General features: G+C 45.8%; 1 protein-coding gene across 1 annotated transcript in view; it reads right to left on the minus strand.

Moving 5' to 3' along the window:
• gbe1b (glucan (1,4-alpha-), branching enzyme 1b) overlaps positions 1 to 15,239 on the minus strand; it is a 393,966-nt gene that overhangs the window by 207,292 nt on the left and 171,435 nt on the right. Inside the window, exons 6-7 of the mRNA XM_071358105.1 lie at positions 13,608 to 13,698; positions 10,542 to 10,751 (exon numbers count right to left, since the gene is read on the minus strand). Of these exons, the coding sequence (XP_071214206.1) occupies positions 10,542 to 10,751; positions 13,608 to 13,698 (301 nt within the window). The remainder of the gene's footprint in view (positions 1 to 10,541; positions 10,752 to 13,607; positions 13,699 to 15,239) is intronic.

Below are 15,239 nucleotides of genomic sequence, written 5' to 3' on the forward strand. Positions count from 1 at the left end.
GGGCCCTGGTCAAAAGTAGTGCCCTATATGGGGCGGCAGGGTAGCCTAGTGGTTAGAGCGTTGGACTAGTAACCGAATGGCCCGCAAGATCGAAGCCCCCGAGCTGACGAGGTAAAAATCTGAACAAGGCATTTAAACCCACTGTTCCTAGGCCGTCATTGAAAATAAGAATTTGTTCTTAACTGACTTGCCTAGTTAATTAAATAAAGGTAAAATAAATCAAATACAAATATAGGGTGCTATGGGTCCTGGTCAAAATCTAGTGCGCTATATAGATAGGGAATAGGGTGCCATTTTGGACCCAGGAAGTTTGAATATCTCACGCTGTTTGTTTGAGGGCAGGAACAAGAGGAAGGATTTTCTTTGTTCTATAATTGTTATTTGTACACACACGCACACGCGCACGCGCACACGCACACGCACACGCACACACACACACACACACACACGCACACACACACACACGCACACACACACACGCACACACACACACACACAGCTAGGTTGCCTTTTGTTGGCAGAACCTGAAGCCTCGCCTTACCAGTGAAGGTGAGAATTTCCTCACCAATAGCAGCATTCTGGTACATACACACACAGCCACACAGAACACAGGCAACACTCCTCTGGGATTTATCTAATGGCTCATCAGAAGCCTCCCAGCAGTGACATATGTCTGCTCCCTCCGTCTCTCTCTCCCTCCGTCTCTCTCTCCCTCCGTCTCTCTCTCCCTGCGTCTCTAATGAGTCCTTGTGATACCAGGAGAGTTCAATAAGTAATGAAAGAAGCAGTCCTTCTCTCTCTCTGTCTTGTTATAGTGGTATAATAGCCTCCATGGTGGACACTAAACATCACTATAATGTATTGTAAGAGAGCGGCGCTAGCTGTGATGAGACCAACCAGGCTCTCCGATGACGTGCATATTAAATGTGAGTTCAAAAAGGGCTTTAATAGACAACAGAGGACTGAGTGGCCTGAGTCTGGTACCTCATTTAATAGACAACAGAGGACTGAGTGGCCTGAGTCTGGTACCTCATTTAATAGACAACAGAGGACTGAGTGGCCTGGGTCTGGTACCTCATTTAATAGACAACAGAAGACAGTGTCCAGAGTCTGGTACCTCATTTAATAGACAACAGAGGACTGAGTGTCCAGAGTCTGGTACCTCATTTAATAGACAACAGAAGACAGTGTCCAGAGTCTGGTACCTCATTTAATAGACAACAGAGGACTGAGTGTCCAGAGTCTGGTACCTCATTTAATAGACAACAGAGGACTGAGTGTCCAGAGTCTGGTACCTCATTTAATAGACAACAGAGGACTGAGTGTCCAGAGTCTGGTACCTCATTTAATAGACAACAGAAGACAGTGTCCAGAGTCTGGTACCTCATTTAATAGACAACAGAGGACTGAGTGGCCTGAGTCTGGTACCTCATTTAATAGACAACAGAGGACTGAGTGGCCTGAGTCTGGTACCTCATTTAATAGACAACAGAAGACAGTGTCCAGAGTCTGGTACCTCATTTAATAGACAACAGAGGACTGAGTGTCCTGAGTCTGGTACCTCATTTAATAGACAGCAGAGGACTGAGTGGCCTGAGTCTGGTACCTCATTTAATAGACAACAGAGGACTGAGTGTCCAGAGACTATAATGTGTGAAGGGGGATGATTTCACAGAAACATAATGAAAGGAAGATTAGAGAAGAGAAAGAGACAGTGTATTACCAGATCCTACAACAACACCAAATCAACAGAGTGACATCCTATTCTCTATAGGGCCCTGGTCAAAAGTAGTGCACTACATAGGGTCTAGGGTCCCATTTGGGATGCAGCCCTTAGTGAAGACCATTAGGGTCAGTAGCAGTGGATTTTACCCACAGACAGCTTCCTTCATGTCCCTGTAATTACATGAAAACTAACTGCAGAGCGTAGCAGAAATCTCAGAGCAGCAAACAGTGGATTATCGTCATCGTTATTTATGAATAATTGATACAACCGTCCCGAAGGCTAGACACCTAATGGTAGGATCTAAGAGAAACGAGGAGGAACCTTAAATTGGCCTCCATAACTAAGTAAGAGACTGGGGGTAAAAGGTAAACAGAGAAGCCAGCTAAACTGATGGTCTATTAGACTAAAAGATGTATTTTAATCTCAGGCTCGTGGTTTTTCCCTTAGTCTTCTGCTTCGGTCTCATAGACACTTGTCAGTCAGCTAGAGATATATATATATATATATTACACATATTATACACACACACACACACACACACACACACACACACACACACACACACACACACACACACACACACACACACACACACACACACACACACACACACACACACACACACACATACACACATACACACATACACACATACACACACACACATCAGGTGGCAGGTAGTCTAGTGGTTAAGAACTTTAGGCCAGTAACATAGGTCACTGGTTTGAATCCCCGAGCCGACAAGGTGAAAAAGCTGTCGACGTGCCCTCGAGCAAGGCACTTAACCCTAATTGCTCCTGTAAGTCGATCTGGATAAATGTCTAAAATGTAAAAATGTAGATATCTAAGAGGATTTAAAAGAAGCTGAGATGTACTTTTTTTTTTATTCCACCTCGATCTTTATCCACCTTAAGTATTCTCCTTTGTTCTGAGTGGCACCCTTATTTCCCTATGGGCCCCTGGGTCCAAAGTAGTGCCATTTGGAACGCACGCCGAATAGTACACATACAGATATTATTTGTCTGCTACCGTTTAGCTTCTAGCAGCGTATTCACCTCAGGTGAGTCAGTATGCTAACCTTGGCTATGTGTGAGCCAAACAGAGCTGCCGATGCACTTACAAAGCACACACCACCTTCCTTTGCCTTTTACTTCTCAGGCAGAGTCCTGCTCCCGCAGATCTTCAGACACAAATGTACCTTCAGGGACTACAGTGAGCAGGTCTCCCTTGAATACCAACTCAAGCTGGGAGAGGAAGAGGCATGGGCTGCAAAGAAATCTCCCAAGGACAGAAAAATGCTTTTATATGTGTGCTAGCAGCTCTATGTCTGTCTGGGTGTCTGTGTGTGTGTGTGTGTGTGTGTGTGTGTGTGTGTGTGTGTGTGTGTGTGTGTGTGTGTGTGTGTGTGTGTGTGTGTGTGTGTGTGTGTGTGTGTGTGTGTGTGTGTGCCAAGTCTTTCCTAGTTCTTTACTTTCTGAAGATGAATGGCATTAGGTTGCCGCGAGACCCTGGTCACAATAACGATCTGTTTTTTAATCAACCAGCCTCTGCTATCAATGAAGAATCAGGAGATGCTACAGCTCCTTCCAGAGAACCAGGATGCATTCCAAACGGTACCCTATTCCCTACATAGTGCACTACTTTGACCAGGGCCCTATTCCCTACATAGTGCACTACTTTGACCAGGGCCCTATTCCCTACATAGTGCACTTTTTGTGTTTACATCCTTCTATTTTCAGTTTTGTATCTATCATTGTAAAATGTCAACTGCTGTTCAACTGAATTCTACTCATTCTATTCTACTCATCTATCATAGATTCTTCTCCACCAGGCTCTCAACCTTAAGTTTCACATCTATAGTGTTTCCTTTTAAATCTAGGCACTGGCCGTGTCCGAAATCTGCATTTGGGAAAGACAGATTTGGAGAGAAACTTGAGTTTATAGCAAGTAACGTTACACGTCAATTGAAGAGTCACCAGAAGCTTATTTGAAAAATTCCACCCCAAAACTATCGTCTGGTATTTGTTTCATTAGTCCATCGTTGATATAGTCCCAAAAATGTGTTGCATGTCAGCAATCAAGTTAAGATATAGGGTATAACTTTCAAAATACAGAAATACTGACGGTATGGTGCGTTTTGCATCAAATTATGCAAAAAGCAGCATCACACCCGATGTATTTCTGTATTTTGAAAGTTCTAGATCTTCAGAACTTAATTGATGACATGTAAAATATTTTGGAACTATATCAACGATGGACTAATGAAAACAAATACCAGAAGATAGTTTGGGGGTGAAGGTAGAGCAGCAAGCCTTGTCACTCGACTCCATCTTCATCAACCATCTCTCTGACCATCCTTCCTCTGATGAAGACATGAACTGTCCCGCTCCATCTCTCTGACCATCCTTCCTCTGACCAAGCCATGAACTGTCCCGCTCCATCTCTCTGACCATCCTTCCTCTGACCAAGCCATGAACTGTCTCGCTCCATCTCTCTGACCATCCTTCCTCTGACCAAGCCATGAACTGTCTCGCTCCATCTCTCTGACTATCCTTCCTCTGACCAAGCCATGAACTGTCTCGCTCCATCTCTCTGACCATCCTTCCTCTGACCAAGCCATGAACTGTCTCGCTCCATCTCTCTGACTATCCTTCCTCTGACCAAGCCATGAACTGTCCCGCTCCATCTCTCTGACCAAGCCATGAACTGTCCCGCTCCATCTCTCTGACCAAGCAATGAACTGTCCCGCTCCATCTCTCTGACCATCCTTCCTCTGACCAAGCCATGAACTGTCCCGCTCCATCTCTCTGACCATCCTTCCTCTGACCAAGCCATGAACTGTCCCGCTCCATCTCTCTGACCATCCTTCCTCTGACCAAGCCATGAACTGTCCCGCTCTATCTCTCTGACCATCATTCCTCTGACCAAGCCATGAACTGTCTCGCTCCATCTCTCTGACCATCCTTCCTCTGACCAAGCCATGAACTGTCCCGCTCTATCTCTCTGACCATCATTCCTCTGACCAAGCCATGAACTGTCCCGCTCCATCTCTCTGACCAAGCCATGAACTGTCCCGCTCCATCTCTCTGACCATCCTCCCTCTGATGAAGACATGAACTCTCCCCTCTGCTCTTTTGGAGCACTCAAATACGTGGCCTCTATTGGTTGACCTAGCCAACTAGGCTACTCATGATGAATTGCTGTTTTTCTTTTGTTGCTTTTGGGCGCCGCCTTCAACCTCGAACAGGGCGCCGCCTTCAACCTCGAACAGGGCGCCGCCTTCAACCTCGAACAGGGCGCCGCCTTCAACCTCGAACAGGGCGCCGCCTTCAACCTCGAACAGGGCGCCGCCTTCAACCTCGAACAGGGCGCCGCCTTCAACCTCGAACAGGGCGCCGCCTTCAACCTCGAACAGGGCGCCGCCTTCAACCTCGAACAGGGCGCCGCCTTCAACCTCGAACAGGGCGCCGCCTTCAACCTCGAACAGGGCGCCGCCTTCAACCTCGAACAGGGCGCCGCCTTCAACTTAGCTCCTTTAGGTCTTTCCCTCCCAATTAATTCATACTTATTTTGTCAACAACCGTACCGCCGACCCTTCTATAGCAGCTTAGTGTCAACAAGGTAATAAGCTGCAGTTTAATTTGAGAGAGCTAACACACACAGAGAGAGAGAGAGAGAGAGAGAGAGAGAGAGGTCTGTTTAGCTGACAAGGACGTAAAGGCAGAAGTGTAATTCAGCGTAACAGTATTGTATAAGTCACAGTATTGAATACTAGTACAGCCTTGGTAATAGAGAACTAAATGGGCAAGGCACACAAAGAAAAATCATATGGGAGTAAAATGTGACTACAGGGATTTGTACAGATATGAAAAGTACAGGAAGGGAAAGTACAAGTGTCTAGCTCTAGGAACTAAATCATCGAGCCCCTAGAGGAAGGTGATCATTACTACAGCTCCTAGAGGAAGGTGATCATTACTACAGCTCCTAGAGGAAGGGGATCATTACTACAGCTCCTAGAGGAAGGGGATCATTACTACAGCCCCTAGAGGAAGGTGATCATTACTACAGCTCCTAGAGGAAGGTGGTCATTACTACAGCTCCTAGAGGAAGGGGATCATTACTACAGCTCCTAGAGGAAGGTGATCATTACTACAGCCCCTAGAGGAAGGTGATCATTACTACAGCTCCTAGAGGAAGGGGATCACTACTACAGTTCCTAGAGGAAGGGGATCATTACTACAGCTCCTAGAGGAAGGTGATCATTACTACAGCTCCTAGAGGAAGGTGATCATTACTACAGCTCCTAGAGGAAGGTGATCATTACTACAGCCCCTAGAGGAAGGTGATCATTACTACAGCCCCTAGAGGAAGGTGATCATTACTACAGCACTGGAGGAAGGTGATCATTACTACAGCTCCTAGAGGAAGGTGATCATTACTACAGCTCCTAGAGGAAGGGGATCATTACTACAGCTCCTAGAGGAAGGGGATCATTACTACAGCTCCTAGAGGAAGGGGATCATTACTACAGCTCCTAGAGGAAGGTAATTACTACAGCCCCTAGAGGAAGGTGATCATTACTACACCTCCTAGAGGAAGGGGATCATTACTACAGCTCCTAGAGGAAGGTCATTACTACAGCCCCTAGAGGAAGGTGATCATTACTACAGCTCCTAGAGGAAGGTGGTCATTACTACAGCCGCTAGAGGAAGGGGATCATTACTACAGCCGCTAGAGGAAGGGGATCATTACTACAGCCCCTAGAGGAAGGGGATCATTACTACAGCCCCTAGAGGAAGGGGATCATTACTACAGCTCCTAGAGGAAGGTCATTACTACAGCCCCTAGAGGAAGGGGATCACTACTACAGCTCCTAGAGGAAGGGGATCATTACTACAGCTCCTAGAGGAAGGGGATCACTACTACAGCTCCTAGAGGAAGGGGATCATTACTACAGCTCCTAGAGGAAGGGGATCATTACTACAGCTCCTAGAGGAAGGGGATCACTACTACAGCTCCTAGAGGAAGGGGATCATTACTACAGCTCCTAGAGGAAGGGGTTCACTACTACAGCTCCTAGAGGAAGGGGATCATTACTACAGCTCCTAGAGGAAGGTGATCATTACTACAGCTCCTAGAGGAAGGTCATTACTACAGCCCCTAGAGGAAGGTGATCATTACTACAGCCCCTAGAGGAAGGTGATCATTACTACAGCCCCTAGAGGAAGGTGATCATTACTACAGCCCCTAGAGGAAGGTGATCATTACTACAGCTCCTAGAGGAAGGTGATCATTACTACAGCTCCTAGAGGAAGGGGATCACTACTACAGCTCCTAGAGGAAGGTGATCATTACTATAGCTCCTAGAGGAAGGTGATCACTACTACAGCTCCTAGAGGAAGGGGATCATTACTACAGCTCCTAGAGGAAGGTCATTACTACAGCTCCTAGAGGAAGGGGATCATTACTACAGCTCCTAGAGGAAGGGGATCATTACTACAGCTCCTAGAGGAAGGGGATCATTACTACAGCTCCTAGAGGAAGGGGATCATTACTACAGCTCCTAGAGAGGAAGGGGATCATTACTACAGCTCCTAGAGGAAGGGGATCATTACTACAGCTCCTAGAGGAAGGGGATCATTACTACAGCTCCTAGAGGAAGGGGATCATTACTACAGCTCCTAGAGGAAGGTCATTACTACAGCTCCTAGAGGAAGGTCATTACTACAGCTCCTAGAGGAAGGTCATTACTACAGCCCCCTAGAGGAAGGGGATCATTACTACAGCTCCTAGAGGGAGGTCATTACTACAGCCCCTAGAGGAAGGTGATCATTACTACAGCTCCTAGAGGAAGGGGATCATTACTACAGCCCCTAGAGGAAGGTGATCATTACTACAGCTCCTAGAGGAAGGGGATCATTACTACAGTCCCTAGAGGAAGGGGATCATTACTACAGCCCCTAGAGGAAGGTGGTCATTACTACAGCTCCTAGAGGAAGGGGATCATTACTACAGCTCCGAGAGGAAGGGGATCATTACTACAGCTCCTAGAGGAAGGGGATCATTACTACAGCTCCTAGAGGAAGGGGATCATTACTACAGCTCCTAGAGGAAGGTCATTACTACAGGGACTCCTATCCCGCCACATGACCTGACTCCGACTCCTATCCCGCCACATGACCTGACTCCGACTCCTATCCCGCCTCATGACCTGGCTCCGACTCCTATCCCGCCACATGACCTGGCTCCGACTCCTATCCCGCCACATGACCTGACTCCGACTCCTATCCCGCCACATGACCTGACTCCGACTCCTATCCCGCCACATGACCTGACTCCGACTCCTATCCCGCCACATGACCTGGCTCCGACTCCTATCCCGCCACATGACCTGGCTCCGACTCCTATCCCGCCACATGTCCTGACTCCGACTCCTATCCCGCCACATGACCTGGCTCCGACTCCTATCCTGCCACATGACCTGACTCCGACTCCTATCCTGCCACATGACCTGGCTCCGACTCCTATCCCTCCACATGACCTGGCTCCGACTCCTATCCCGCCACATGACCTGGCTCCGACTCCTATCCCGCCACATGTCCTGACTCCGACTCCTATCCCGCCACATGACCTGACTCCGACTCCTATCCTGCCACATGACCTGGCTCCGACTCCTATCCCGCCACATGTCCTGACTCCGACTCCTATCCCGCCACATGACCTGGCTCCGACTCCTATCCTGCCACATGACCTGACTCCGACTCCTATCCTGCCACATGACCTGGCTCCGACTCCTATCCCTCCACATGACCTGGCTCCGACTCCTATCCCGCCACATGACCTGACTCCGACTCCTATCCCGCCAAATGACCTGACTCCGACTCCTATCCTGCCACATGACCTGGCTCCGACTCCTATCCCGCCACATGACCTGGCTCCGACTCCTATCCCGCCACATGACCTGGCTCCGACTCCTATCCCGCCACATGTCCTGACTCCGACTCCTATCCCGCCACGTGACCTGGCTCTGACTCCTATCCTGCCTAGGGTACAGTACAGTCAGATAAATACATATGTGTGCCCCAAATGGTACCCTATTCCCTTTATAGTGCACTAGTTTTGACCAGGGCCTATGAGGGAAAAGTGTGCCATTTAGGACGCAAACCTATATAAAATAAGAACTGCACTCATTTAATACACTGCGCCCATTCAACCCACTGTGTGTAGGAGTCTAGTAGACAGGCTTGACATTAAGGTTACTCCAATTAGATAAAAAGTTCCCTTCTTCTCATCTGATAGCGTTTGCTTTTCTCCAGTCAACATTATTTAAAAACATCTAGCTCTAGTGGGTGATTCATCCTACTGTGAGGAAAGGATCATAGAAATCATACACGGGTTCACACGGTACCCTATTCCCTACGTAGTGCACTACTTTCCACCAGAGCTCTGGTTAAAGTAATGCAACGTGTAGGGAATAGGGTGCCATTTGGGATACAGACAAACTCTTTTTAATAAAAAAAAAACACAGCCTTGCATTGCAGCAGGTCTTTGTCTCATTTCTGCAATGACATACACATTATGTAGGTTAACGTACAGTACATTAGCCAGTGTGTTAATTTAACTAATATATTTGAATTGTTCATGTTTTTAAAACACAACATACAGTACGTTTCTTATAAAAACACTTTCCAGCGTGTTATGTAACCATTCTTTCATACTATGTTTGGAATGAATATATCATTCATTACTTGAATTCAACATTAACATACTGTACAAGGACATATCCAGTAAGGAATTTTCCCTGGAAGATAAACACTCTACATATTCCAGGAGATGAGTAAAAACACAAAAGCCACATCTGGTGACAAGCTACATCTGGTGACAAGCCACATCTGGTGACACGCTACATCTGGTGACAAGCCACATCTGGTGACAAGCTACATCTGGTGACAAGCTACATCTGGTGACACGCTACATCTGGTGACACGCTACATCTGGTGACACGCTACATCTGGTGACACGCTACATCTGGTGACACGCCACATCTGGTGACAAGCCACATCTGGTGACAAGCTACACCTGGTGACAAGCTACATCTGGTGACACGCTACATCTGGTGACAAGCCACATCTGGTGACAAGCCACATCTGGTGACAAGCTACATCTGGTGACAAGCTACATCTGGTGACAAGCTACATCTGGTGACAAGCTACATCTGGTGACACGCTACATCTGGTGACACGCTACATCTGGTGACACGCTACATCTGGTGACAAGCTACATCTGGTGACAAGCTACATCTGGTGACACGCTACATCTGGTGACACGCTACATCTGGTGACAAGCTACATCTGGTGACACGCTACATCTGGTGACAAGCTACATCTGGTGACAAGCTACATCTGGTGACACGCTACATCTGGTGACAAGCTACATCTGGTGACACGCTACATCTGGTGACACGCTACATCTGGTGACACGCTACATCTGGTGACACGCTACATCTGGTGACAAGCTACATCTGGTGACACGCTACATCTGGTGACACGCTACATCTGGTGACACGCTACATCTGGTGACAAGCTACATCTGGTGACAAGCTACATCTGGTGACACGCTACATCTGGTGACACGCTACATCTGGTGACAGAGTTTGTTAATGGTCAGGACAGTATTTCTAGGACCTGAGGTAGCTAAACAGTTGCTTGAAAATATAGAAATAGTAACTGTGTAGGTGAATAGCACTTGGAGTAGTTATACACTTTACTACCTAGGGTAATTCAACTGATTGATTGACAGCTGGATATTTGCCTACCTGGAGTAGTTGAAGAGGCGGCTGCCCCAGAGAGCATGTTCCCCACGCGGAGCGGAGTGGAAGAAGCAGGAGTCGGAGCCATCAAAACGGTTCAGCCCATCCTCCGTGTTCTGGGAGGCGTGGCTATGGACCACGTCCAATAGGACGACGATGTCCAGGGAGTGGGCGGTGTCAATCAGCTGCTTCAACTCCTCTGGTGTTCCGTAACGACTGGAGAGAGGGGGGGAGAGAGAGAGAGACAAAGTTGCTTCAATGCCTCTGGTGTCCATTAATGACTGGAGAGAGAGAGAGAGAGAGAGAGAGAGAGAGAGAGACAGAAAGAGAGAGACAGAGACAGACCCATACAGTCACGCAGAGAGACAGAGACGCACAGAAAGACACATACACGCAGGCGCATACATACACACACATACAGTATATGTCAAAAGAGGTGACAATCGTACAGAGTCCTTTTGTGCAGAGTAGCTACTATTAGCAGTATCCAAAGCCATCTAAATCTCACATGGAATGCAGGTGAAAGGATGACAGGCACCACAGAACTAGAATGATGCGCTCATATGTCTCTAAAGATGATTCTGGCTCTCTACACAACTGAACACATCTCATTGATCATGAATGAACACAGACTAGAGAGACAACAGAGACTACAGAAACTACAACTACAAAGACCAAAGAGACTATGACTGCAGAGACCACAAAGACTACAGAGACTATGACTAGAGACTGCAGATTACGACTACAAAGACTAGAGATTACATGATTTGACTACGTACATCATAGACACTATGACTACAGAGACAACGGACACCAGAGACTAGTGAGACCACAGACTGTGACTAGAGAGACCACAGACTGACTAGAGAGACCACAGACTGACTAGAGATACCACAGACTGACTAGAGAGTCCACAGACACTAGAGACCACAGCCACTAGAGAGACCACAGATACTAGAGAGACCACAGACACTAGAGAGACCACAGACACTAGAGAGACCACAGACACTAGAGAGACCACAGACACTAGAGAGACCACAGACACTAGAGAGACCACAGACACTAGAGACCACAGACAATAGAGACCACAGCCACTAGAGAGACCACAGCCACTAGAGAGACCACAGCCACTAGAGAGACCACAGACACTAGAGAGACCACAGACACTAGAGAGACCACAGACACTAGAGAGACCACAGACACTAGAGACCACAGACACTAGAGACCACAGACACTAGAGACCACAGACACTAGAGACCACAGACACTAGAGAGACCACAGACAATAGAGAGACCACAGACACTAGAGAGACCACAGACTGACACTAAAGAGACCACATACAGCGTAGACTACGGACGAAAGACAGATACACAGACCTACACACACACACAGTCTACACACTGCCCGTGTAATGTGTCCCATCTGTCGTTTCAGCTATCATAGCAATAGTCCCCTACTAAACACTATCACAGTGTTTAGTAGGGGACTGATACTATGATTGTATTTAGTAGGGGACTGATACTATGATAGTATTTAGTAGGGGACTGATACTATGATAGTGTTGTAGTATTTAGTAGGGGACTGATACTATGATAGTATTTAGTAGGGGACTGATACTATGATAGTATTTAGTAGGGGACTGATACTATGATAGTATTTAGTAGGGGACTGATACTATGATAGTGTTGTAGTATTTAGTAGGGGACTGATACTATGATAGTATTTAGTAGGGGACTGATACTATGATAGTATTTAGTAGGGGACTGATACTATGATAGTATTTAGTAGGGGACTGATACTATGATAGTATTTAGTAGGGGACTGATACTATGATAGTGTTGTAGTATTTAGTAGGGGACTGATACTATGATTGTATTTAGTAGGGGACTGATACTATGATAGTGTTTAGTAGGGGACTGATACTATGATAGTATTTAGTAGGGGACTGATACTATGATAGTATTTAGGCTTGGGTTCAGGAACACAGCCCGATCTGGCCTGGCCTGGCCGGGCCTCGGCTTGGGTTCAGGAACACAGCCTAATCTGGCTTGGCCGTGCCTCGGCTTGTGATCAGAAATACAGACTGGTATTTCAAATGACTACGGAGAATCAATCATGGGTGGAATGACTTTGTATGCATGACACTACAGGCTTATATGCTCCTCCGAGGATAGGAGAGGAGGATAGAAGGATAGGTAGGGTAAGGTGTGTGGGGGGGGGGGGGTGTATATAGGCTGAGGACGACTGGAATGAGGCACATCAATACATGTTCTGACTCATTCAGTTATCTGCATTCTCCTCCCTCTTCCCAGGATGAATAGCTCCAATGTGTGTGTGCTTATAGAGAGATTATTCTTAATGATGAACCACCCTCACTGTTTTGTTGTTATGAACAAATGGTATGTGTGTGTGTGTGTGTGTGTGTGTGTGTGTGTGTGTGTGTGTGTGTGTGTGTGTGTGTGTGTGTGTGTGTGTGTGTAACTATTCCTCTGAAGTCCCCACAAGAATAGTAAACAAACAAAAAGTTGACCAATGGGACTTTTGACATTTTGTTAGTCCCCACGAGGTCTATGCTTTGTCTAGGGGGTTTAGGGTTAAGGTTAGAATTAGTGATATAATTACTTTAAAGGGTTAGGAGCTAGGATTAGGTTTAAGAACTAGGGTTAGGAGATAGGATTAGGTATAAGAACTAGGGTTAAGAGATAGGGTTAGGTTTAAGAACTAGGGTTAAGAGATAGGATTAGGAGATAGGATTAGGTTTAGGTTTAAGGTTAGAGTAAGGGTACTAGTACAGAATAGGGTTTAGGGAAAATAGGATTTTGAATGGGACTAAATTGTGTGTCCCCACAAGGTTAGTTGTAAAATACTCGTGCACGTGTGTGTGTGTGTGTGTGTGTGTGTGTGTGTGTGTGTGTAGCACCTCACTATCATCCAAGGTTTAATCTGTGTCTTCGAAAACCAGCCCGGTGACCCCTGGTATACACATGAAATATCAAACTAGTCTACATGATGTCACTTAGCTCTGCCGTAGTGACAAACTCAGAACTATGTTAATAAAATATAATGATGTACCTGGATGCAGCAAAGAAGCTTGTGACTTGATAACCAAAGCTGGCATAGTATGCATGCTCCATGACAGCCATGAGCTGAATACAGTTGTACCCTGAAAAGAAAATCAAACAATTATTAGATCAAATCAATGAAAAGACAGAAAAGAGAAAATGATTTGAACAAAATGTGAGACAAACATTAGAACAGGTTTCAATGCAATCTTTTTTGTGTGAGTAAAGTACATGTTGGATAAAAAAATAAAATAATGTCACGACAGGCCTGATGTAAACAGCAAATTTGGTCGTAAACTTTACGCTAAACAGGGTGGGATCTTTTTGTGTTGCTGACATGAATTATGTGAGAAATAGAGGTGGAAACGCCTTTATGCGCAATTATTGACATATTGACCATCGTATCAAAGTAAACGGAGTTAAGCGAGATGTTGTGTGGTCCTCTCACTACGACTCAGGAAACATGCAGTTGAATAGGCTACAGATTAAATAATTGATGAACTTCACAGGGTGGTGAATGACAGTGATCTTGATGCTCCTTTTCAATAAATATTGTGGGTCATATTCTGGTGACATGACGACCGATGGCTGCCGTTTGACAAATACAAATAATCTCGCTCTTTGTCCATAATAATCTCTGCAAACTAGAGCACACATACCAAGACCAGAGTGGGTACATTCGGCTATATAACGTAAAACATTTTAGAGTTGAAAATGCGATGGAAACCCATTTAACTTGTATTTCTTTATTTTTTTAGTTTTCTTATTTCGGTACAATGTTCTTTCTCATGTTAGATCTGAGAACGGTGTCTGTTAGAATCTGTAGGTGTGCAAACCTATAGTGTTTTATTCAGTGGTAAACACACAATTATTCTCCAGCATTAATTTCTGATGTGCTATTGACGATATTAGTGATGACCAAAATGGAGGTAAGGTAAGTTTTGGTATTCCTCAAAGCTCTGTTCTAAGACCACTACCATTCTCATTACATACATACGTGCGTGCGTGAGTGCAATATATATATATATATATACACAGTGGGGCAAAAAAGTATTTAGTCAGCCACCAATTGTGCAAGTTCTCCCACTTAAAAAGATGAGAGAGGCCTGTAATTTTCATCATAGGTTTCATCACTTCAACTATGACAGACAAAATGAGAAAGAAAATCCCCAAAATCCCATTGTAGGATTTTTAATGAATTTATTTGCAAATTATGGTGGAAAATAAGTATTTTGAGATGTTGCTTCAATATATCCACATAATTTCCCCCCCTCATGATGCCATCTATTTTGTGAAGTGCACCAGTCCCTCCTGCAGCAAAGCACCCCCAAAACATGCTGCCGCCACCCCTATGCTTCACGGTTGGGATGGTGTTCTTCGGCTTGCACGCCTCCCCTTTCTCTCCAAACATAACGATGGTCATTATGGCCAAACAGTTCTGTTTTTGTTTCATCAGACTAGAGGACATTTCTCAAAAAAGTACAATCTTTGTCCCCATGTGCAGTTGCAAACCGTAGTCTGGCTTTTTTATGGCGGTTTTGGAGCAGTGGCTTCTTCCTTGCTGAGCGGCCTTTCAAGTTATGTCAATATAGGACTCGTTTTACTGTGGATATAGATACTTTTGTACCTGTTTCGTCCAGCA

Source organism: Salvelinus alpinus, chromosome 21 (genome assembly GCF_045679555.1).
Source record: "Salvelinus alpinus chromosome 21, SLU_Salpinus.1, whole genome shotgun sequence".
NCBI classification, from domain to species: domain Eukaryota; kingdom Metazoa; phylum Chordata; class Actinopteri; order Salmoniformes; family Salmonidae; genus Salvelinus; species Salvelinus alpinus.